A 27,215-nucleotide genomic window follows, 5' to 3' on the forward strand; every position below is an offset into this window, starting at 1 on the left:
GGGGGCGGCCGCGCCTGCCCTACGCGCGCTCGGCCGACGCAGCCGCTTTGTACCGGGTGGGCAGGCGTCGGGGATCCATTCTGCTTCGGTGTCTGTGGTGTGAATTCGGGAATCAAAATTAAGGATCGGAAGACGACGGAGGGGAAATGCGGCTGGGTTTAGGTGGCTTTCGGAACAGGAAAAACCGAGGAAGTGACCCACGTGCGGACGCGTTCACCGACCGCTGCAACCCCGCGTGAGGGTGTTTTACGAGGATTTGCACTCCAAAAAACTTTTTTTTTTTTTATATCACACATTCGTAAATATTGAGTGTTTCCGAGTAACATCCTAGAGTATGTATTCGGAGCTCTCAGTGCGGAAATTTCTTAAATGTAAGTAAGTCCGCCATTTTGAATTGTCTCGCGTACCAGGCAGGGAGCCAGAGCCAGCGCCTGCGCTCCCTGCGGCCCCCTCGGGCCCCTGCCCCGTGGGTGTGCGGGTTACCCACGGCGGGATTGTCCAGAGACCTGAATGCTCCGTGCGAGTTTTTAGACCTCCAGCTGTTCCGTGCGCCAGAAAATGCGCAGTGTTCAGGTCTATGCACAGTTATTAATGTAAGAGAAAACACATCGTTTTTTATTTCCTCATCGCAGATATTGTGGAGGCGAACATTACAGATGACAAACTGAAATTAGAATGAATTGGAAACAGCATTGCTGGGAAGGTGTGCTGGAAAGGGATTTTTTTTTTTTTTTTTTTTTTAAACCTCTGGTCCAGGAAATGCTCGTGTTTTACTTTTTGATGCAGATTACTATGTTTAGCTAGATGGGAATGCAAAAACGCTCTGTGAAAACAACATGTTAAGTCCAGCAATAAATCACAAAACAGTTTTATTTAAGTTTGTGAACAGTTTTAAGGAAAGTTGAAAAGTTAAAACTGAGCTCTTGGGAATGTATGCCAATTTGTGTAATTTTGTATGTTTTGAAATTGCCTTTTTTCTGTTGTGGATTTACATAGATTTGATAGAGAAATTAGTTTATAAATTAGGAAAAGAACATGTAATAGCTAGTGCTCCAGTTAGGTTAACATTAGACCCATGTGCATTTTCGGGGCAGTTTTTGTTTCTCTGTTTATCTTCGCATGCATTGCAATGCAGTGTGCCTAATTTCCTAAAGAGCTTTAGAAATTAAACTGACACAGGGCCTCTTTCTAATGTTTAAGGGTAGAGGAACCATGTATCAGTGAATGAGTTTTATTATACTTTTCTGTTTTACAAATAGCACCAGCTAATAATTGGTTGCTATAGAATATCATAAATTTAAGGAATTGTATCAATTTGTAATATGTAGCAATCATTGGAACTATTCATAGGTACTTCTCTATAGATCTTGAACCATATGATTTAGTGATTATATTAATTCTTTTCAGATTGCCGAGTATCTCATCATGTATGTTCTGTGGCCAGTCTTATTTCACAAAGAATGAAAACTGTTCTGTAATTAATCAGGATTTCAATGCAGAATTGACAGGTTAAAAGGGGAAAATATGGTTAATCTTCTACTTTGTAAATGAAGCAGATTGAGATTCGAGATGGTTGTGTTCAAAGTTTTTTAAATGACTTATTTTAAATGGTGTTGCACATGTAAGTTACAAAAAGCCACTACAATTTTAGTAAATATAGAATCGTTTCTGTGTTGGTTCTGGCGAAGTAAAGGTTAAGCAGATCTTACCTACTAGAAACATTAGTAATGCTTGTTATCTGATCATGTCACTGTTGGAATTTATAACCCATTGCTGTCATAATTTACAAAATCATGATTAAAGAGAAGATATGTTATTAAATACAACCTGTATGTATAACATCTTTCAGGTTTAGTAAAGGACTGATTTCTCTTTAAAATAATTCAAGTGCTATGTACAGCTATAGGGACTATATTAGCAAACTCAGGTCAGGAAATGACCTATGAAATATTTAATCTATAGTTGAGTTGATTAAGAAAAAAGTGGGGATGCAGAGATGAATCAACTTAGAAGTATTAAAGTTATTGATTATAAAAAGGACATTAAAATATTTTGTCAGCTGAAGGGTTTCCTTATTTGGTGATATTTAGTACAATTGAATTTTCTTTTTAAATTTTCAAATGCTCAAAATTTGATGTTTAAATGCTTTAAAACTTGTACCTAGTACCTGATTTTCTTGCCCTTTAAAGGAACTGTGTTTATGAATAAGTACTGTTTTCAATGCATTACAAAGTAAAATTTCTAGATCACCAAGCAGAACAATGAAAATTCTTTACGTTCAGATACTTGATTGATTTATACAAATATATCTAAAAATATGTCATATATAGAATTACATTGACCTGAGAAATTTGTGCATTTCGTATGTGTGTGATAGTGTTGTGTTGAATCTCTCTGACACGACAGTCTGTGAAGTCGCTGACCATAGTGCTGAATCAAGACAGCCATATTGGCCACTGCTAAAGCTAACTGAAAACTGTTGAAATTGCATTGATGTTCAAGCAGCATCATGATGGTGGAAACTATGTATTTCATACATATTTTTTACTTTAAAAACTTTTTACGATGTTGAATTGCAATCATCTAGAAATTATTCTAGAGAAGTTTTATTTTAGAAATACATTGATTTATTGCAGAACATTATTTTGAAAAATACCAGTAAAATCAGTATGATCAGTTAGACATTTCTTTTTCTTTGAAAGCTGCCATTTGCAGATGGTGACAAAGATTTGGAAACAGGTTTAAGCAAGCAATGAGTTATTCAAAAACTGTACAATTTTAGTTGATTGTGCTATAAGGTGGAGTATAAACTTTTATGTTTTTAGTTTTTTATTTAGGTTCATATTTTGATGGTTTAGATTCAAGACCAGTATCAAAATATATGATTATTAAACATAACCAAATTAGAAATCACACAGGAAATAAATTCTACTTAGAAACAGTATAAGCAGTTTTCTAAGTAAAGAATAGAAGGTTTGAATTTATAATGATCTTGACCTAGTACTTTTGGGAAATTTTCTGTTCACAGCCAAACTAACAAAAGGTTTCGTCCCTCACAGTAATATATTGTGCTCTCCATTGTGCGAGATGAACATTGGTTTGAAACAATCATAGAAATTACCTGTAAAGAAATGTTGTAATACATTTAATATTTCAGTAAAAAGTACTATTTTATGCATAGAACTTTGACATTATTTTACTAAAAATAGAAGGGGTTGATACGCAGGCTCATCAAATTAAGGGTCAAAGGTGACAAACCAGGACAAAGGGCATGCAGCTAATTTTCAAGCAATCAGTCTCTAGTTTTTTTTATGGCTGAACAAAAGCTTAATTATATGGTAAAAAGAACTTAGTGTTGAGTGATCAGTTATAATGGTGGAAAAACACGTTTTAAAATTTCTAGATATTTTCAAATTGCTATTTTTTTTACTGATTTATTTGGAAATACGAGAGCCGAAATGTAACTTTTATATTTGTCTGATATTTTTATGCATTGTTTGTTTAGACCCTTCAAAAACATTTTAAGTAAAATTCTAGACTTGATAGGTTGAAAATAGACTTCAGTGTTTTTTGTAGATTTAAACTTTTAGAAAAAAATTTGTTAAGTTGTAGCTTTTTTAAAAACATTACTGTTGGTTTAATCTCCTCTGCTATTAAAATGCTATTGTTTTTGTATAGTATCACATTACACCATTAGTTCACCGTCAGTGATGTAAAGATGAATATCTCTATACTGAGATGTTTTTAAAAATGTTTAGTACTATACTTAGAATGCACTAAAAGTTCTGTTATATCTCTAGTAGTAAAAGTTTTTAGTTATTAACAATGTTATATTAAAACTTAAATTGGGTATCCACTAAAATTTTTTTTAGTGTTGTAGTAAGTTTTACTTGGAATCATTCTTAGTATAACCATAAGCTTTTTAAAAGTTTTTATCATAGAGTTATGGTGAGGCTTCAAAGCATGTGCAATCAGGTTCATTAAGAGGAGTTTTGTTGCTATTCTGATACCTTAAAAAATACAAAGAACTATTGCTTTTTAAAGTTTTATTCTTTTCAACATGATGTATGTGATGATTCATCTGTAAGCTTTGTTATATAAATAAAACTATTGTATAAAATGTAAACATCTGCATTAGCTGTGGCTCAGTTGTGTTGTGACTCAGCTGTGCTGTTTACATTTACGTTAAAGAAATGTGTTTATCAGTTAACATTTGCTCCCATCATTGTCTTCATGCAATCTTAGTTGACTGAGATTGTTATTCACTGAAGTTTTTGTTTTCTAGAATAAACTTTTCATTTGAACACAATGATAATGATTGAGAAAGTTAAATTCATTTCTGTGATTCAGCATTATTACAGATATTACCCTCAGGTAGTTTTATATATTGTGAGGTAAATCACATACACTGTAAATGTAAAAAAGAATGCAACTTTGTTTGGTTTGGTTTGGTTTGGTTTGGTACTGGGAATTGAACTCAGGACCTTGCACTTGCCAGGCAGAGCTTGTGCCTCTGAGCTCTATCCCTGGCCCAAGGACACAACTTTGAAATATTTTCCCTAAGGTGATGTGTAATTCTCAGTTCTCAAAATACTTCCCAAAATGTTTCACCAAATATGAAGCTTCCTGTTGTCAACACCCATAACCTAAGTTTTCAGCTGAATAAGTCACATGTAAATATTTGTGTTAATTTCCCTTTTCATAGCATATTTTTTACCTATATATATTTGAGACAGTATAAGCAGTACATCCAGTTATACCCATAATTACCACAGGAAGTTCAATAAATTGCCAAATAATTTATCCTGATCTTGGTTAGGCATCATTTGTATATAGTCTGTTGCCTAATTTGCAAAGAATAATTACAGTATGATTTTAATTCACAGTAAGCAGTTTTTTAGAGGACAGTGTAAAACATTTTGAAAAGTACTTGAATTTTCATGCCTAATATTTGATACATGTATATATTTTAAGTTGTAGTTGACGTAAATAAGTATTATGCTTTAGGTTTTACTCTGGTATTTGTATAGTACGTTTGCTATATGGTTTTAAGTATAGTAGTGCCATTTAAAAACTTTTTGCCGACTTATTTTTCTAAGAAAGAAAAATTGAATTGTTGCTTGCTTTGTTTTCTACAGAGCTACATCCCAGCTCCTGTATATTTATAATAAAATTAGAATTCTTTATATATTTTATATTTTCAGTACTCAAATGATTGTGTTACATTTTTTTCATGTGAAAACGTTATTTTAATAAAAGTTTTGTGTACAAGTCCTTTCCTTTTCTTTCTTCCATAAAAGTCATTGTAGAGATTGTTGAACCAGCTACAGAAATTAAGTCATTCATTCATTCAAAAAATATATATTGTAGCAGGGGATATTGGTGAATGTCTATACGCTCAGCACTGTGGGAGACTGAAGCAGGAGGATTGCAAGTTCCTGCCCAGCGGGGACAACTTAGTTAGCAAGACCTGTCTCAAAAAAGCAAAGGGGGCTGGGGTTGTAGCATGGGGTATGCAGGCCCTGGGTTCAGTTTGGATAATGTGAAACAACAACAACAACAAGAAGACATATGGAACACTAAAGAATATAGAGATTTTAAAAAACGAGCTAAACATACAACAGTGTCAGCCACCACAGAGCACAGAGTCAAGTTGGGAGGAAGAACATGTTCATGGTCTGTTAAAGTATTATATAGTATGGCGTGATAGAGGCATTGTACTTAGCATGAAACAAAGAAAAGGAGCTCAAAATGAAGCTCTAAATGAGGAACAGGAACTAGTTTATTGAATGGGCAGAAAAGTCTATTCCAGGACTTCAGTTTTAATTAGGTTTTGCTTTTTAATAAAAGTGAACTCTTACGTTACTGAGGTATGTTACTGAAAATTATATTTTTTATTTTATTTTAAAAATAAAAGGAAAACATTAACAGATAACATTTTACAAAATAGCAAAAGAACAGTACAGACAATATAGAGTTACAAAGTGGTAGGAAATTAACAATGCGTGTTGTAGTATGGAAATTATATTTAAAGACTCCAGGGGCAGGGGATTTAGCTCAGTGGCACAGCGCTTGCCTGGCAAATGCGAGGTTGTGAGTTCGATTCCTGGTACGGGAAAAAAACCAAAAAAACAAAAAAAAATTTAAAAAAAACCCGCCATGTATAAAATACAAATGTTCTTGGAGAAGTCATGCACTTAAATATTTAAATTATTACTTCAAAGGTGCCTCCTTTTATATGAATATTTAAATTATAAATGTCAGTGTGCCAGCACACATCTATACTCTCAGTTCCAAGTATGAGGTCAGCTTGGACAATTTAGCAAGACCCCATCTCAAAACTGAAAAAGGACTGGGGATATAGCTTAGTGATAGAGCACATGCCTAGCATGAACAAGGCACTGGGGTTAGTACTGAAAAAAAAGTCATTTACCTGCATTTATTTGTATTATGGTTTAAGAAATATTTGATGGATGGGTTGTAATACCTTTATTTAAACCTAATTCTGTTTACCAACTCATTTTTTGAAAATTTTTGACAATTACTTAATGAAATATGGGGCTGGGAATGTAGCTCAGTAGTAGAGCACCATGTGCAAAGCCTTGGCTTCCATCCCTTGCATCACTAAAACAAACAAAACCTTGTAAACCAGTAAAATACATGAATTGTCTGTGAAATAATTCCATTTTCCTTTTTTTTTTTTTTTTATGAGACAGGGTCTCTCTTTCTAGATCAGGCTGGCTTTGAAATCACACTGTTCCTCCTGCCTCAGCCTCCTGAGTGTTGGAATTACAGCCATAAGACATCATGCCTGGCTTTAAAGGGATGCTAATACTGTAACTATTAACCAAAAACATGCATTTGGATAGTGAAAAATCTGAACATCTTTATCATTCAAGTTGACTATTTTTAAACACCAAAAGTTTAGAGTTCTTGAGTTAAATAACATTAGCCACCTCTCTTATGTTGGTTGAGTTTATTAAATTTCTCATTTATAATCATCCAAATTATTTGAAAAGTTTTTTTAACCAAATTTTATCTATTATGTTCACACGTCTTTTAAAATGTTGATTTGAACTTTTCTGTAAATACAAGTAGATAGCATTAAGCATAGGCTATGGGCTGTTTGAATAAAAAGCATTAACTAAGGTTTTGCTGAAATATTTATGCATAGTATTTAAATACACACATGTAAACCAAATGTGCAAAATAAAATGATATAGCTTCAATGTAAAGGAAAGCTCCATTTCCATCAGTTTTAATAATGAAGTTTGTTAAAGTTAGGGTCTATTATTGTATCTTTTGGTTGTAAACACAGGATAACTGAAGGATTTAATGTACAAGAGGTTCACGTGCCTTTTGTTCACATTCTTCCTCTAGTCTTTTCAAATCTTACTCAGTGGGATTGTCATCCTTTGTAAGAAGATTCTTGGGTCAACATTCAGTAGAACTCCACTTGGAAAAGCCTCTATTTCCTTTTGAGGAGAAATTAAATTGCAGTTTAAAAAATTTACACATAATACTTTCATTGAAAAATTTATATGGTAGATACAGAGTCTAAAATTTAGTTAAAAGAAAAACCGTGTGTGGCAGCAGGTGAATGGTTGCATGTTTAGACCAATCTATTTTCCAAATCCAAGAGTAAAAAGTAATTCAGAGCTCAAGGAGTTTCCCTTCCAAGTGCTATTACTGGGTGGCTTCTTCTAGGTGTCGTTGTGTTGTGGCATCTGCTAGTGGATATACTAGAAATATCACTACTTATATTAAAATGGAAACTAATATTGCTTTTTAAAATCTGGCTTAATGCATAGTAGATACCTTTAAATATTCATTACTGATTAAATGGATTACTAGTTGAGTAATTTTCTCTCAAAAAGCATTTGAATGTAGCAAACCCAGTGTCAGTGGTATAGTACCATAATTAATTCTCTTGATTTATTATCTAAAATACATCCAAAGAGAATAGTCAGGTTCATCAAGAAGCACAATATTGTAGTTTAGGTAGATTTTAATTGTATTTGAAAAAGCTTGGGATTCTTGGATTACAGAGTAAAATTAAATATCAGAAATTAAAACTACATTGTTCATAAAACTGAACTTTACATTTAATGTTCTTGTTTTAAAATGTTTTTAAAGCAGTGTCTTTCCAATAGAAATAAAAGGCAAGTTTATGCCACTTGGTTATCTAATTTTTGCTAGGTGACTCTTAAACTAAAAAAAAAAAGTTTACAGGTCACTTCACAGAGTCAAAACCTGGGTATTTTATTGCTTTCTAATGAGCCATTAAGCTGAAGAAGAGGCAATTAAATAGGCAATTAATGTAGTACTGACTTGAGCTCTCTGATTCTAGGTTCTTCAGAAGACGATGAGGTCATTCAACCAGGTTTCATCAGCCCCAGGTTAGTCTGTTTTTTAAAATTAAATATTTTACTTAATTAATGTTAAAAAGTCATGAGGAACATCTGAGAGAACTTGAGAGAGTCTCAGGAATTCTCCATTTTGACTTTCCCCTTAGGCAAGATAGTCACCATGTCTTACTATATTCCATCCACATGACACTATCTGTAAAACTGGTATTCCCACCAGAATTTCATGGGTAGTATCTTCTAATTAATTCCTTTCCCCCCTGAGTTTAGCAGTATTGTATTTTGTAATTCTCTTTTAAGTAACGCAAACCAGATAGATAACAGGTAATATTTAAATGCTTGTGGAGATAGGTGAAAAGTATTCATGGCTTATTCATTTTTGTAATTCCCTATGGTCACTAATATCTATTGAATTAAAGATAGAGACTTTTTACTGTTTTCAAATAATGCACTGTAACATAAATAGCACAACATATGAGACTCTTTTTGAGGTAATTTGCCTAATCCAGGAATGTCCATTTACATCATTTTTTATGGACATGTATCTAAATTTGCTCCTTATTATATTGTAAAACTGAATCTTTTCAATGTTTAACGTTTAAAAGTTAGACTTCTGACATGCATTTTCTTATATATTACTGAAATTAACTTACATAATTTTTTTCAGTAACTTTTATTTGATAATAATGGTTACTCTGACTTCTGCCCTGATGAATTTAATACCCTGACTTACCTCTTGACTTGCAAAAAACACAGAATTGTGATCTGGAAAGGTTTGAGCCCTCATAACTACACATAAAATGATGTTATTCTATTAAGTTTATCAAATAAGGACTGAGTAGCTGAGGAACGCAGTAAGGATAAAAAAGTTTAATGAAAGAAATGATAGGAACTGTATTGTCATTTGACACATTTTTTTTCTAGAGTGAATCTGTTAGCATGGAGATGATACTGATGAAAAAGAAAATTCTCAAAAGTTGCTGTCATAATTTTAACATACCAACAACTTTCCCTTATTATTGGTTGTGGTTCTTTTCAGGAGGCAGTCCAGAGACATTGTTCTTTTCTGTTGGGAAATAGTGTTAGCACCAATGTGTTAAGTGACTGCAATAAAGTTTCATGTCTGTGTTTCCTTGTGATTAAATAGGGGTTGGAAAGGAGAGGCACCACTTTCACCAAAAGAAGGGAAAGGTTATTTCTAAAGATGACTTTTTTTTTTAAAGCTGGAAGACTTTGAAACTGGTGTAGTCTCCTAGCTTTATTGATGAGGAAACTGAGGCCCAGAGAAACTGTCTCGTACAAGGTCATGAGTTTAATGACTGGCTCTGAGTTTCTAGCTGGATGTTTTTTCTTCACAAATTTGCTTTTCACCTGGGCATCTTTAAAGCCTGATGATTTCATTTTTTACTCTCCCACTGTTCTTTTCCTTCCTATATCTGTATCAGAATAAAGTTAAAGTGTAAATATTAAAATAATGCCTGGGAGACAGTCCATGCTGTTCTTTCAGTGGATTATTTGCTGTGATGAAGTTAAGTTTTTAGTATATGTGCTGCAAAGTGAGCACTGATGAAATTAAGTTTTAAAGAATAAACTTTTATTCAAGCTTTAGGGGAGGGAGAATGACGTGTGTTTACATTAGTGCTCCCCTACAATATTAACTGCAAAAATATCTTTAAATTATGAAATGTACGTGTTCGAGTAGTACAGGGTGAAAGATACTGCCTTTTTCAAATAAATCGTGAAGCTTTTTCTTTTGTGCTGTTCTGAGCAAAGTAATGTAAAAGCTTCTTACCACATGATTTTTTTTCTAACCTGTTAATTAAGATCACTTAAAGTATTTCTGAGCAGAGCTCAAGAAATATTTGGAGAAGAAATTGTGAAATTTTTATTTTTCGATTGGGAGAAAGTCTGAATACATGAGTAGTTTTTGCCATTCCAGTTTTTTTAAAAGGTATTTTCCACAAAGTGGTGGTCTTAAAATAATGCCTGTTTTGTGTGAATTTTGTTTCTCTAAATACTTTGCTGAAACATAGCTGACTCAGAATTTGCAAAAGCTTGATTTTAAAATATAAAGGCAATTCGAACGGAAAACTGAAAATTTGCGCTAATCTGTTCCACATTTTCACAATTTTACTTCATCATTTCCAAAAAAACGTGTTCAGAAGATATTTAAGAAAGTTTTAGTTCTTACAACTGTGAAATATGTTAAAAGAGAACAGTTGTGTTAAAGCAGGAGCATTTTTTCTCCAGATAAGAAAATGGGATGGGAACGGAATTTTTATTTAGGAAACAAAAACAAAGCGGCCCCATAGTCTGACGTGAGCACCCAAAGACCAGCGCACCCGTGCGGGTCCGCCCGCCCTTTGAGTCCATGTTGGGAGGGTGAGGACAGTCCTTGCCAGGTGGTTCGCGGGCGCGCGGAGTGGGGGAGCTGCACGCGGTGCCCCGACGTGCGGCCGGCAGAGTGAGCGGGAGGGTCGCGCCGGGACGCGCCTGTCCCCCGCAGCGCGGGGCGCGTGCACCCCTCCCGCCGCCGCGCTCCCTGCCCCTCGCGGGCGCTGGCGCTGCTTTCGTGGCTTCGCGATAGGACGATAGGACGGCGCCGGGTTTGTTTGAAGACGGCTCCATTTTAGGCAGGGCCTGGTGGGGGTGGGGGCGGTCGTTTTCCTGGGTTCTCCAGATTCTCCCTTGCTCCTTGACCTCACTTATCTTACTTTTTGAAGGTTCTGGTGTCTCACTGATAAAGGGATCAAGTTACAAATGATGTGTGTATGGAAATTCAGTAAAAATACTAGATTGCTCCCAGCGCTTTCGCCTTAGTGGTAAAGGCGAGGGTTTCTTTTTGTTCTTGGGGAATACATGACACATGTAAAAGTCCTCTAATTAGTGAGACTTCACCAGCCTTTGGAGTGGCTCGACTTCTGCAGAGGAGGTGTTGATGTGATGGATAAAAGGGAGGGTGCCCGAGAACTGAAAAGGGAAAGGTGAGAGGACATCGCAGGGCCGGGTGGAAAGAAAGGGCAGATTTGCTGGCCCCTGGGGCTAGAGCTGAGCCGGAAGGCTCGGGCTGCAGAGATTGTGCTGGGCTTGGACCCGGTGTATTTGCAGCGTGGAGGACGTACAGGAGTGGAGGAGTCGCACCCAGCCGCGCCAGAGCCCCTCCGCTTAGTTTTAAGAAGAACCGGGGAACCAAAGCATTGTTTGTTCTTTAGTAGAAGTCGCGCGTAGCTTATAGTTGGAAACCACGACGGTGGGCTCTGCCACGTCTCTCAGCTCCTTGCCTTGAGAGGGGGAAGCTGAGAAATTGTATAACTGCTTTTTTTAAAATGAGGAAACCTAAGATTGTAATAACCAACAGACATGATAGAGTATTTCTTTGATTTCCCCCTCCCCGCTTTCATGAGTCTTTGTAGCTACTTGAAGTCGTTTTAAAGACGTTTTGGAAGAACTATGATAAATCAAGCTATAAAATATTTGGCTTTCGCAGGTATAAAACATGCGTTTTGAGTCAAACACAGGTCTTTCTGGGACTAAAATCAAATAGGAAATGAGAAAAAAATTAAAACCAGAAGACTTCAGAAAGGTGACAAATTGGAACGCATTGTAGGAGACTCATAGGGCCATTTTATGTGAAAGAACCACTCTTGAGCTCTAAGAGTTTATGGTCAGTTTATAAAGGGATCTTAGGCTCTGCAGATTTGAGGAGGCAGAAAAGACAAACCTATTTCAAAAGACAGTGAGTGCCCTTGAATTGGTAAATCAGAGCCTCCTACCTTTGCTTCTCTTTCCAACTTCCCTCCTCTCTCACCTTCCCTTGCTTTTGCTCTCCCTTTTGTTTACCCCACCCAAGGCATTTTAATGTATTTGCCTTAATTTCTTTGTGAATGAATTTTAGAGATTTCTCAGGGTTCCCAGTTGGAAAAAACCTACACTACTTGAAAGGCTGATGTCCTTCTCAGGAAATGAATGAGTCGATAACCTCTGACACCAGTGACCAGTCCAGTGAACCCTACCTTAATTCCTCTAATACTGGGAGCCCCCAACTAGGCACTACTGTGAAGCTCATAACAGTACCCTTCCATGTGGTTCAGCTATGCTATTCCACACAGCATCTACATATTGATGAGTTTGAATTTTGTCAGATTTAACAATAAAGATTCAGAATGCAATTACATAGTTTTCCTAATTTTATGAGTAAACTGTTCTCTAATTCAAAACAAACTTGTAGGTTACGAATGTTTTTACTGTAAACCAACGTATATTGGTCTATGAATTTTTCACTCAGTTTTTTTCAGATTTTTCTTTGATAACATGCCGATTTTTTAAAGGTCATTCTTTAAAAGTTTTTTATATTACATATAATGTTATACCTCTAATGCTATTGTTAAAGTTACTTCCTTATAAGTCAATGTAAATTAAGTGTAACAGTAGCGGTCACATTTCCATTATGAAAATATGGCTGATAAATATTTTGTTAGCAAATAATGTTTTCAGGTTGTGAAGCTTTTGTTACACTTGGAAAATCATTTAGCATTTTACATTTCTTTCCTCCTTACCAGCTAATACCCTGTTTGCTACCCTCAAAATAAATAAAACCAGAAAGCCCGCTCTTTTTCTTGAGAAACAACAAAAGAAATAAAAACAGGTGAAAAAAAATTTTCCAAACTGATTGCTTTTAATTGACACCTTTTATCACAAACAGCTGAAAATTAACTTCAATTTTTTTAATATACATCCATTCCACTTAAATCTGAACTAAATTTTTTAGTTGTTTGATACGAGAAAGGTGTTAATAAGCGTATGTATTTTTTTCAATAGGTTTTTTAATTCAGAATGCCAACATTTTAGTTTGTGTGAAACACTTAGAATGTGGCCTGTTTGGAGGTGGGGAGGGGGTTGCAGCGTGGGGGAGGGTCAGCGCAGCAACTTTGCGGAAGGGAAGTGCGATCTGTGCTATCTGTAGTTTTTCCGTAAACTGCCTGTCTAAGAAAATGGGGGCGAGATGGGGGTGGGGTAAAGATTGGTAGGTGCCTTTTAATGTTAACAGAGAGGTGACATTTTATATTTTACAGGAAGTAAAGCATTTCTAGTTAATCTATAATACTTAGTATATATTCAATAAGAGGGGGTAATGTAATCAGCATCTCAATCAATCTTTTGAGCTGATTTGAAAGGTAAAAAGTAAGCATTTTGAAACTGGGGGCCAACGGGAAAAGGACGGGAAGAGCCTAATCCGTTGTTAATTTTTCGTTTATTCCACTTTTCTACTCGTTGGTAGTGGACATTTAAAATACCAGGATGCAGTCAATACACGAATTTACCTTTTTGTCACACGTACCCTCTTTATTCGCTCCATCCCGGCCGGCGCCTGTCCCCCCCTTAGGGCTGTGCAGCCGCCTCTCCTGACGGCTCCTCTTCACCTCCCCTCCCCGGCACTCCCCTCCCCCTCTGCCCTAAGTCCTCTCGCTCTTGGGGAACAATCGCGGCTGATTGAGGTTCACTCTGTTAGGCTGCGAAACTGGGCTGTTATTTAGGAAGTCATTAATCACATCTCCTCCCCCGGAAAGAGATGGCGGAGAAACCTGTGAAGTACTATTCCTTACCAGCCCCCTCTAAAATGTTCTGAAATGATAAACTTAAATAAAATTTAAAATGGGAATAACTTTTCTGGTAAATTTTTATTTTAAATTTGGAAAATCGATTGAGGTTATAATTAGGCACTTTTGCCTTTTCTGTAGTATAAAGTTTTAATAAAGGGTATGTAATTAGGATTAATTTGGTCTTTTATAAATTACATATTTTCCTCTAATTAAATTAAATATGAAACTGTAGTGTCCGAAGCAGGTTTAATGATACGGAAGTAGCCTAATTCTTAAGGGAAGAAAACCGTAACACATACGTTGCTTTATTTAAATGCCTCTGTGCTGTGAGAAGGTTTAGAAGGGCTTGTGTGCGGGGCACACGTGTGCACATACATGACTGCTGTTTTTCTAAATCGACGATTCACAAGGAACCCTCCATTGTGCTTAAATAGAAGGATGAAACCAGAATTCTGATATATTGTAAAGAAGCAGCTCAGACTGTCTTTAACGTATGAGTTTTTAGTGTTCATTCATAAATTATTTTGATGTCAGCAGAGATGAAATGGCGATTGGTTATCTCTTCCTCTTGCCAGCCCCTTAAGGGTCCGAGGTGAAATTAGTAGCAAGAAAGCATGTAATTGACAAAGTCACGTGTGCTCAGGGGGCCAGAAACTCGAGAGAGAAGAGAAAAAAATCAAAAGAAGGAAAGCACATGAGACCATGCGAGCTAAATTTGTGATCGCACAAAGTCAAGATGTTAGGCTGATGCAGAAGAACACTCCGTTCCAAAGGGAAAGTTTTCATCTCACGAGTTTGGAGCAGAGGGCCCGTGGGGCAACATGGCCGAAGGTTAATTTTCTTTTCCATTGTTTTACTGAGATTTTCTTTCTTTTCTTCCCCTACCACCCCCTTTCTCATCCTTCCTTCCCCGTTCCCTGCCCCCGCTTACCCCAATACTGAGCCTTACCTCCCTACCTCCCATGGGGCTTTATGCAAACCTATTGTTATAGATTTCCAAAAATGTTTTGTACCGCCCACACTGATTCACTACTTGAAAAGCTTTCAGGGGGCTATTGTTTGAATTGTGTGAGCGTGATTAAGCGCAGTTTCAGTTAGCGAGGCCAAGAAAACTTTAATACACCTGCCCCCTCCCCCATCTTACCCCAACTTTAATTGAAAGTTATGGGGGGAGGGGAACGCGCATTGGAAATAACCCTGGATTCACTGCTGCCGCGTGTGCATTAACTATTACTTCTATCTTGACCATTTTCTTTCTCCTCCTGCCTGCCAGAGAAAATAGTTTCGTTAAAAATTTCTCTTTGTATGGGATGAGTGTTAAATCAGCAACATGAAAGTAAAGTATCGCAAGCTGTAGTATAATGCGTGGTTGAAAAATGGAGTTAAATGAAAAGTATACATACGTGCAGAAACGTGGAAGTTGGTGTGATTGATAGAAAGAGGTGGCTTTGCCCTCCCCGCTTTCATTTTAAATATTTTCTCTAGAAGAAAAGGAGGAATGAAACCGTTTACTAATGATTTGTTATTTTCTCTCCCTCCCCACCCCAAGCAATTTTTTTTTTCCTCTTTCGATGAACACCGTATGGAAATACATATTAACTGACTTTTTTGTCCTGTTCCATCTCAGGCGGGGCAAGCAAAGGTGGTGGAGAAGAGTCCGGGAAGCTGCCGGAGCAGGCAGAGGAGGAATCCCAGGTTTTGCACGGAACTGGCCACTGTAAGTGGTTCAATGTGCGAATGGGATTTGGATTCATCTCCATGATAAACCGAGAGGGGAGCCCCTTGGATATTCCAGTGGATGTATTTGTACACCAAGTAAGCCAAACTTTTTTCTGCCCTTTTCCCTTTTCCCTTTTTGAGGAGCTGATCTGTAGTTACGTTAATAGGCATAGAATAATATGTTACTAACTAAATCAAAAGATAAAATCCGTCCTTACAATCACGTGGTAATCCAGTTTTTAGGGCATGTGTAGGATATAGGATATATTTTCCTTAATAGAAATGAAATCTTTGGTATTTCACTGTTTGGACTCAGGCTGATGTTACTAGCATTTCCTCCTTTTCATTGAACAGCGAAATTGTGTTCTTGTAGCTTCCGGTATTATGGATTACAATCGGTCCCCTATGGCTAGTAAGTGGGTAGAAAAATGAATGAAGAAACAGCGATCATTTTGAAGTTTAAAACAAAACATTTTGCTGTTCTAAGAAATGCGTAGTTTCCCTATATTTTAGACACTTCTACTCACAGTAGCTTCTCCTAGATTATTTTGTCACTGCCTGCCCCCTAGTCATTTGTAGATTAAAATGAAATTAGTTTGATATCACAGTATGACCAAATAGAACACTCTTGGGCTAGAATGGATTTGAAGAAATTCCAGGGAAGATTTTTAGGTATCAAACATTTAAGAAATGTGTTCCATATTGGGGCATTGGGCCAAAGGATACTGTCTCTTTAAGAGACTGAACTAAAAAAAACATGTGGCTAAAGGCGGCTCAAGGTTGTGTGTTTAAAAAGTGCTAGTCTGCTACTTGGGGTAAATTTCCACCATTGCTTATATTGTGTTGTAATTTTTAAAGATGCTTAAATACCAAACAGAAAGTCATTCCTTCACATTTAAATTTCTTTTCCCCCAGGAAATAATACATTAGTACTTCTTTCTCTTGCATTTCTTTCTATTAATTAATATTTTTATACTAAAAAGATATTGAGTGCTTAGAGGCCTATTTCTTCAAAAGAAGTTAAGGAAATATAAATTGTAGTGAATTCGGTTTGAAAGAGGGGTTTGGGACTAAAGGGGTTTATTTTCGCTTGACATCTAAGTTAAAAAGAGTTGAAGGAATGGTAGTTAATACAACAGGTTGACTGATACAGATACATGCCTGTAATACTTAGAATCACTGCTTGAAAATGGTATTTATTTTATACTGTGTGATATGTTCCTGGTAGTATTTACAGCAGCCCCTCTTTCCTCTGGAATATCATCAGATACCTATATAAACAACAGGAACATGTGAAACCATTCTGTTTTGGTCAGTTGTCTTCTAGTGCTTGGTAGCTTCCTGACCTTATTGTGTGGTATATGTTTTCCTTTCCTAAAGGCCTGGTCATCATTATTGGCTGTTTACATGAGGAAGGATCAGCATTATCTGAAACAGGGTTTAAGTGCACAAACAGGATTCTACATAGAAGCTGCTGAATTTTATGCCTCCTACTTACATTACCAAATGAACCTGCTTTCTCTTTCCCTTCTTAAACTGAGTACCTAAAAATCATTGATAAATCTATTTTCTTTTAGGCTCTTACTTCCCTCTTTGAACCTTCTCTAGGTTGTTAAATTGTTCTTTACGACCTCATAAATTTGTTTTATAGATGAATGAAAAAAAATAGCACTTTTCTTTTGTCTGATCCTACCTAGTTTTAACTTGGTTTTTCAAAAAATATTCATGTATTAGACATTTTATTAACAAGTGTTACTGTAGAGACCCATGAGACATCCAAATTTAATTTAATGGTTATATGTTGATAAACGTTCCTAGATCCACTGAATTGAATACAAGACTATATTGCCGGTAAAGCTTATACATGTATACATTTAGCTAGCAGTTTCTAGATTATAAACAGTGATTGTTTTTTAAATGTTTGGCTAGCATTAGTCTTCTTTTATACATCTTGTATTTAAGAAAAGGACAGAATTAAATGTGTCATTGAAGGAGTTTCTCTTTTGAGATTTCCATAAATTACATAAAAATTGTATGAGTAATTGTTCTAAGGTAGGAATTCTATTGATTTTAGCCAGGCAGCTACAAGTAATAATTAGACCATTGTAAATGGTCTGTATGGGTATCAAGTGAACATCTTTTATAGAAGCAGATTGCAATTCAGGACCATTTTATAAAATTTATTAAAATGTATTTAATTTTAGCTATCTTTTAAACTGTATGAGCATTTTGAAAACATGCCAGGTTTTATATATAAGCTAGATTTTCCCCATTATGTCTCTATACTATTTTGTTATATAAAATGTGAATCATAGATAATCAGAAATTTTAAATGTTTGGCTGGACGGATACCTATGCAAATTATTTTAAATATATGACAGTTTTTTTGTGTGTGGTAAAAAAAAATATGTGCCATTGAATTTCTTTTTTAAGTATTCTGAACATACTTTTATAGTATATATTTCAGGAAATACAAGTTATTTCAGTTTCCATAACATACTTAAAAATTAATGCCAGTGTACCCAGAATATTTTTCTCTTTTAAAAATATTGACTGCAAAGAATTGCATATCTCAAAACAATTCAACTGTTATATAATAAAGAGGATATGTGTGTTTTTAATAGAACTTTAGATTTATTATTGCATAATACTATTTAAAAATTTGTTGACACTGATATTATCAAACTTTCCTCTAGTTGTGATATCTCTAAACCCTAAAGTTGAAATGTGTGTGTGTGCTGTGCTTTTCCTATCTGTAGACATGTTGGTAAATGTAGTGAGAGTCAGCTGTTGGAGGATAGTATATGGCCTTGGGTGTTTTTAAATGACAGTCTTTTAAAATTTCTAATGTTAGCTTTGTGATTTAAATGATTTTTATAGTTAGGAAATGAATATACATATTCTGACCCCTGTTAATAATGAAACATTGATAGAATTCAATAATGAGCACTTTGTTTTTAAAAAGTTGACAAAAGTATACTATTTGTAACTTTTGTTGCAATACTATTTTTTGAAGTGTTCCTTAGAATACTTAACTGAAACTTGAAATTTTTAATGATGAATCAGTTTGTAAAGTAGGATAATTTTTTAAAGAAATTTCCTCAGAGCAAACACTTGTTGCAGTTGAAATAAAGAGTATATGTGTGGTTAATTATGTTAAGGTTCTTACTAAAGTGATTTCATCAGTAGGGTACAATTATTTTCTAAGTACTAATAATACTTGTATCAGTTCCCTTATATTAATAACTTTAAAAATTGAATCCATAGTTACATTGTAGGAGAACATGTTTAAATTGGCTAGAAAAGGTTACTGGCAGTTTTTTTAAATGTAAGCTTTTAGGGGGGGAATTACCTATTTGATGGTACTTTAGAAGAATTATATGGTAGTTAAATATTGGATTTTTTTTTTTAAAAGGGCATAATTACACTGCTGCATGTTGATGTTTGTTATCATGTAAAGTTTTTGTATTTGATACATAGATCTTGATACTTATTTTCAAAGTCTTTATCTCACCTAAGAACTATGGTGGTTTGAATTTCATTTTCTTCTGGAGAAGTATAGAATCCATTTTTACTACCTTCTCAGCTTATTTATGTAATACTTCCTTTCACATATTGGGTTTATATATATTTGGAATTCTTTGTCATCAAATATGATACAGAAATTTTTAACATAAACATATTTCCTAATTTGTACAAAAACTTTTTTCCAAACAGAAAGTAATTTGGAAATGACTGCAATGAAACTACCATTACATGGTAGACTTAAATACTCTTGAATTTGATTTTGAAATCATCACTTTTCATATATTGGTATTTTCTTATTACTTTATTTCTTATTTATATTTTCATCTTAATGGATAACACAAATATCCATATTACAAAGATTTTATATGTCTTATGTTTATTTGATTATTTGACTCAGATGGCAGTTTTAAGAATTACAGTTTAAACAATTTATCTAACATAGAGTGCATGTCTGTGTATTTTCAGTGTTAATTATACAATTTATGAAGACAAATTTATTTCAGTGTATTCATGTTTAAGAGCTTTTCATAATATTTCATGGGTAATAAATAAGCCACATTCACTATCATTATAGTTTAGCATAACATTTCTCACATGCAGAATGTATGTGGTTTTTGTTATTTTCAGGGCTGTTTAAAATGACAGAATTATATAATTTTTTTAATCAGGGTTTGAACCCAGGCTGTCAGGCATGCAGACAATTCCACAGAGCTCCCAATTAAAGAAAATTTAAAATAGAAATCTTGAAAACAATGTGATCATAAACATTTATAACTCATTTGTATAATAAGTTATGTATTTCAATATTCTGAAAATCCAGAGTCTATCAATATAGAAGAATCACAGACTGAATACTTTAGAACTATTCAGTCATAAAATTACATGTAAAGATTTTAAATCAGCATTTTATAAGACTTTAATGTAGCTCTAAAGATACTGAATACTTTGGAATTTCAAGTGATGACACATTTTACATACTCTTGTTGTATACTGTGTTTAAATTTTAAAAGTTCGTTGTATTCTTATACTCCAGACGTTTATTAGGTACATATTTAAGACATGTAGTTATTATTGTGTTTTTACATATTTCTTTCTTTGTCTCTTTTTATTTGTGTGTGTGTGTTGGGTTGGGATTGAAACCAGACCTTTGCATATACTGAGCATGTGCTGTACTACTGAGTTAACTCAACCTTCTCACTTTTTACAGACTTTTGTCAAGAGCACTTGTAGGTTCACAGCAAAATTAAGTTGAAGGTACAGAGATCTTTTTCCCATGTAACCCTGCATCTACACATGCATAACCTCCCCTGTTATACCATCCTCCACCACAGTAGTACAGTGCATTTGTTAAAATTGATGACTGTACCTTGACTCATCATAATCACCCAAAGTCCATAGTTTACATTAGGGCTGTTTTTTGATGTTGTATACCCTTACTTATATTTGATTCTCCTTCTTTAAAAGTTCATTCACAACAAATAAAAGACGGTAAATTGAAGAATTTTTTTAAAATTAAGGACATAAGCAACAAAGCATTTACAAGTATTTACTAACCTTTAACCTGTATCTAATTTACTTCATTTTTGGGGTTTTATGTAAAGTTACAAACTGAGTTGTGACCTATACTGAACATGGTAAAAAAGGAAATCCTTCACTGCAATTTTGGTTTTCATGCAGCAGTGAATCATTACTTATATTTGGTTTAATTCTTTTATACAAATTATTTAAGTACTATGTTCTTTTACAGAAATTACATAAATATTAAGATAGTTTTGTATACATTTTTTTTTTCCTTTGGTGGTGGAATGAATCTAGGGCCTTTGCACTTAGCTGCATTCCAAGCCCTTTCTTAATTTTTTTATTATGAGACAGGGTCTTGCTAAATTGCTAAGTTGTCCAACCTTGCCTTGAATTTATGATCCTCTGGCTTCAACCTCCCAGAGTGTTGAGATTACAAGTGTGCCCCACCATGCCAGCTTGTGTATCTTAAATGAGCAATTTTTTGGTATTGTGTTTAACCTAAAAGTTGCTAAGTAAAAATATAATGTAGTATGTTTTTATTTCTAAACCAAGTATTATATAGCTACAGTAAGAGTATTTTTAATCAAATTAAGCTGGCAAGTCATCTTAAATGTTCTGTAGATTTGATTTGAGACTAAGTATGAAATAGATTTCAATTATTACTAACTTTTTAGATCTTGAGAGAGTTTCCCTTGAATTTAAGTAGCAAGAGTTTGAGCCTGTTTTGTATGTAGTTACTCTGGGCTCTGACATTATACCATATAGAGTTCATAAGAAAAGTGATTTATATTCTTCTATAAAATAATTTCACTACATCATAACAGCTGCTAATAGTAATATATTGAGAAAATACATTTGAAGTAGTGGGGTACATTTAGAGAATGATCTTTTAATGAGTGTTAAAGTAACAAAAGAACTAGGTTGCATTTTGCTATGTAAAGATTTATCTTTTAAGTAGTAGTTTGGATGACAGCCCAGTGATTGCTTCCCTCCATTAATATCTAAATATTTGACAAATTAGAATTGCCTTTTAAAATAAGATTTAGATAGATAGTAAATTTAGTCTTATATTTATTTGTGACCAAGTGTAAATGGTGAAGTAATGATACCTAGCTTCTCAGATTGTTGTGAAGAGTAGTAATTTTATATAGACTGCCTAGTGTGTGTGTGTCGAGTAAACTAAAATGTAAATTTGTTGGTGCCAGATGAAGATTATTGTTAAATTATTTTCCGTGGTTGAAAATTAAATTGGTGTATTTTATGAACTTTCTTTAAAGTTGGGCAAATATGTTGCATACTATTGATAGTTTAATTTTTATTACTGTGAACTCTAAGTCTTATTATAGTTTTGTGGTAAATAGAATGTTTTTTGTTGGTTTTTTGAGACAGGATCTTGCTATGTAGTTCAGGTTGGCCTTGAACTCACTATGTAGTTCAGGCTGGCCTCAAACTTGTGGTATCACCCAGTTTTAGTCTCCCTGAGTGCTGAGATTATAGGCATGTTCCACTATGTCCAGCTTCTGGAATATTGTTTAACACGCTTTTAATTCCAGCAGTTTGTGAGGTAGAGGCAGGAAGATTACTTGAGCCCAAGAATTCCAGGCCAGCTTGAGCTTTATAGTGGGACCCTGTCTCAAAAACAAAAACAAATACGGTTTAAAATATCAGGTCATAAGTTGAGGCTTGGAAATAATTTTGTTGTGCAGATTTCTTTTTTGGTACCGGGAATTGAACTCAGGACCTCGAGCTTGCCAGGCAGTTTATTTTTAATAGTTGAACCATGAAATTTTTTTGCCTGTTTTTTTAGGTGTAGATCATGAGCTTACATGTTGTTCAGTAGAAGCTAAGGAAAAAAATACTGTCTTCATAGACCTGCTGTGATAATTTAATATCTAGTACTGTATTAATTATTTAATTACTGTGAGATTACAATGTATAGTAGTATGTGACTTTACATATAGGCTCTGATCAAAAAGACCAGTGATCAAATCCCAGTGTATTAGCTGGCTGTGGGAGAAGTAAATTACTCTGCTAGTGGTTAGAGAGAAACGTTGGAAGTGAAGATGGGCTTGGTTGTGCCCTAGAAGGTGTGTGGGGGTGGGGGTGTCTCACTTTGGGCCTGAAGCTTTTTCCTCTACCTTCAGTGTTCATATTAGTAAAATGTGTTATTAACTTTCATCCCTCTTTTAGAGGGTAATGATAAAGATGGATTGAAATACGATACATGAAAATAATTTAAGGACTGTAATAATTCCAGATTTTTAGAAAGTTCTGTCATGCTCATTTGCAGTCAGCCTTGGAGACTCAGTCGACTTATATGATGTTTATGATCTCATGCTAGCTGTTTAACTTTAACTTTGTCTCAGATATATCCTTTATCAAATAAGTTCCACATTCATTGCCATACTTTTCCATACTTTTCCTTTTTGTTTTTCTTTACTTATTTCTTTCTGAAAATTGCCCTTAACACTAGTAGTTCCTGTGTTTGTGAAAGGGATTAATTTATATGCACTTTACTAATCTTCACTCCTAATTTCATTTGTCCTTATGGTACTTTTTCATACAATATAAACTCATTGCAAGTCTAAAGGACAATTAAGCCTACTAATACTCATATTGTTTCTGTGGGGCTTTTGGTTTTTTTTGGTGGTAGTACTGGGCATTGGATCCAGATCCTTGTATTGCTGAGCATATTGTACTACTGAGCCACATCCTCAGCTCCAAAATTTTGCTTACTGGGCATGGTGACGCATACCTGTGTAATCCCAGCACTTGTGTGGGTGAGGCAGGAGGATCGAGATGAGTTTAAGAATAGCCTGGACCACATAGCTAGACCCTGTCTCTAAAAACAAAAAACGAACAACAACAAAAAAGAAAATGGTTACTCTAGAAAATTTGTAGTTTAATGATTTTTCCATTCAATTATTTTTTACTGATTACTTAGTAACTGTAAAGAACTGTTGGATGATACATTAACGTTTGTACTGGAGTGATGGTACATGCTTATAATTCCAACACTCAGAAAAATGAGGCTGTAGAATTTTGAGTTTAAGGCCAGACCAGGGCTACATAGTGAGACACTATCTCAAAAACAAAAACCAAAACCAAAAAAAAAGAAAAGAAAGGAAAAGAAGGAAGGAAGGATTCTGCTCACTGGCTTTCCGTGGATTTTTAAGTTTTTAAAATTTCATGGCGCACGCCTGTAATCCCAGCACTGGAGAGGATGAGGCAGGAGGATTATGGGAAGTTCGAGATCAGCCTGGGCTGCAAAGTGAGCTCAAGGTCAGTCTGAACCACATAGTGAGACCCTGTCTCAAGCAGACAAAACAATAAAATTTTGGCACGCTTCTTAATAAAATTTTCCTAACTGATTCTTTTCATAAAAATAAAGGATGTGAGTTTTCCTATGTACCACTTAGTTGCTTTTTTTACAAAATGAAGTAATTTAGGCTCTACTGATTGGTGTGTGAGGGGGAATACTAGGAGTACTCTACCCCTGAGCTACATCCTTACCCCTTTTTATTTTGAGACAGGGTCTCTCTAAATTGCCCAAGGTAGCCTTGAGCTTGTGATTCTCCCTCAGCCTCTGGAGTGGCTGGGAGTACAGGCGTGCACTACCATGCCCTGCACATTTACTAGTTTTATTTGTGGATAGCCATGATGTATGTTAAATGTTTAAAATTTTTGAATCAAACACAGTAATTTCTCTATAGTATTAAAATAACAATTTTCTGATTTCATGTGGAGAAATCACCTTTGCCAGTGCTCAAAGTAATATTAATTTATTGTATTATTAAGACTGTGATTAGCTAGACATACTGGTGTACACATGTAATCCCAGCACTCAGAAGGCTGAAGCAGGAGGATTGCTTCATGGGAGACCAGTTGGGGCTACATAGTGAGTTCAAGACCAGCCTGAAAAAAATGTACATGCTTAATTTTTTACCACTTGCTTTAAATCTTTTGTTGTAACAGTGTTAATATTTTAAAATATTGTAAATTTCATTTTCCAGTCAACCTGAGATTTTTGTTTACTTTTACAATAAGTTTGTGCTATCTGATATAAATTCTAAATTGCCTTTACTTTGATCAGGACTTGTTCTTACCATTTCTTTACTTAACTTTCCAAGTAATTCCCTAGGCCCTTAGCAGTAGTGAGTAGAATGTTCCCAGATCCTATAGTGTATACATTCTTTAATCTTTTCTTTTTTATTTAAATGGATTGTCTTTATTTTTGGTTCAGTTTCTAACAAAAGTCTGACAACACAGGTTATTTTTGTATCACTTTAAATACTTAAGAGGTCAGTGATGTATTCTAAAGTTTGAAATGAATTATATACATTTTTTCTAAGTATGATTTTAAATATATATATATATATAATGCATTATTTTGTTTACAGCACAGAAACACTGGTACTTGCAAATTAATTATGCTTTTCAGCCACTTCTTTAAATAGATTAAATATTAGAGACCCATACCTAACATAGTTCAGTGAAAGCTATAAATTTAAAAAGATGAATGAGTCTTTTTCAATTTTAACAAGGGAAAAGAAAGCTTCCCTTTTTAGGATTGGTTCAGAGTGCATCAGGAATTTAGTCACATCGTTGGCTTCATCTTTTTATCTTTCTAATTAAAATTTTTAGTTGAATACCAAACCTAGGGATAGTTGGATTTGCATGTTTGCCCCTTTCACTGTTTGCTCTCCTGCCATTGAAGAATTTTGAATGGTGAGGAATTTGCGCCCTTTGGCTCAGGTTGCAGGCCCACTTGATCAAGCCTGAGAAGCCAGAGTCAGGACTATTCATTGCTTATCTTTTCCTTGGGCTACTTGTAAATCCTGCTGTCTGTTCTAGAAAACAAAACAAATAAATAGAAAACTTTATTTATATTGGAGTTATATAAAGCCTGCAGTATAAATATGGGCATAATAGTTGATACTTGATTGAGACTTCATATGGATTAATTTCATTATCTTGAGAATTTTTTATTACATTGTAGCATTTTTGATGTATGTAATTTTATCTAAATCTATATTATTTTATACAGTATTAACAAAGTGTCCTGTTCATAGTGAAAACATGTCATATGCTGTTCTTTCTCTGGTTCAGAGTTTATATCTTTGAAAGTTAGTGAGTACTTTAAGAAACTTGAATTAGTTAATTTGAATCAGATTTATAAAAAGCCCCAAAGTATTTTATTTATGTACTTAATTTCTAGCACTTATTCTGGCACTTGTCTAAATCAATAATAGCACCAGTTTATGAGCTGTACCAATAATAGTGTGAAGAATTTACATCTAGACCCGGGTTTAAACAAACACAAAACACTTTGTTCTTATCTCAGCATCCCTTAAAAGTATACAGCTCTAGTTCAGGACCTCAGGACCACCCATCACCCTGGACATTGGATACTCCTATTTATTCAAGAGGCTTGTGAAGTATCTGTGTGCCAGTGGGGGATGGGATCTATATCTGTGTAGGGAATCATAGTTAAGGTGATTTTACCTCAATGAAAGCAGCAACACTGATCATAAACTAAATTATATCCCTGTAAAATTTTGTAGCTGTAAAAATTTATATGGAATGTTATTTTATGTACATGCTGGTGATGTTCACATTTTTGATGGTTTCAGAAGGTTAAAGTGAACTTCTGTTAAGATTAACTTCAATTCATTACAGCTTTTTGATTAACAAGGCCCCACCCATTAGCTTTGGATAGCTAAGACTGGCAAGCTTTTGTTTCTTCCTGTAGAAAGGAAAGGAAACTTTTTTCTCTTTCATAGCTTTAGTCATGTCACTTCCCTTTTAGTTAGTCACAGATAGGGCTGAAGTGAATTTCAATGAAGATGTTAGACTTTTACATTTATAGGACATATTTATTGAAATGTGCTCCTATTTAATACACGTGTGTTATATTTTAAAGTATGTTTTGAATAACTGTTCCCTTATTTTGCAACCATGCTAATAATGAGGCTAGAAAAAATTACTGCTAAATAGATGTTTAAAACAATGCAGACCTTTGTATCTCTACTATGGTAGTTTTTCTGTGTACTTCTGTCAGTTATCTTTTAGCATCTTTTGAGGTTTCTAAACTGTAACTTGTTTCTCAGAATTTAAAGTATAAAGAAACTCAAGGGAGTGGTTAGATGACTTTAGCTAGAGAAAATTGCTGTATGAAAAAAACCAATTTAGAATGTCATATAAATATTAAAAAAAGAATTAGCTATATTTTTCATATTTCTTTCATATATGTAAATAATTATATAGATATTTCCTCTCTCACCTCTTATTAATAGTAAGCACAGTATAGCTAGCTCTTTAGCAGAAAGAACTATCCAGTTCATAATACTTAGTATTAACAGACTGTTACTTCAAATTAAAGTTCAGTGATAAATGCTGGCTGCTTAGTTCTAATATGGTGATTTAATTTTGATGTTACAATTTATTGGAAGTCATTTAAAGTTTAATCTTTGAAGTCATT

At 34.5% G+C, this 27,215-nt stretch overlaps 1 protein-coding gene across 1 annotated transcript in view; it reads left to right on the forward strand.

The window, feature by feature from the left end:
* Positions 1 to 187: 187 nt before the first annotated feature.
* Lin28b (lin-28 homolog B (C. elegans)) overlaps positions 188 to 27,215 on the forward strand; it is a 118,471-nt gene continuing 91,443 nt past the window's right edge. The window contains exons 1-3 of the mRNA XM_013510789.1: positions 188 to 371; positions 8,351 to 8,399; positions 15,594 to 15,781. Coding sequence (XP_013366243.1) covers positions 8,366 to 8,399; positions 15,594 to 15,781 — 222 coding nt within the window. The 5' untranslated portion in view covers positions 188 to 371; positions 8,351 to 8,365. The remainder of the gene's footprint in view (positions 372 to 8,350; positions 8,400 to 15,593; positions 15,782 to 27,215) is intronic.

Source organism: Chinchilla lanigera, unplaced genomic scaffold (assembly GCF_000276665.1).
Source record: "Chinchilla lanigera isolate Chin_1 unplaced genomic scaffold, ChiLan1.0 scaffold00010, whole genome shotgun sequence".
Lineage (NCBI taxonomy): Eukaryota > Metazoa > Chordata > Mammalia > Rodentia > Chinchillidae > Chinchilla > Chinchilla lanigera.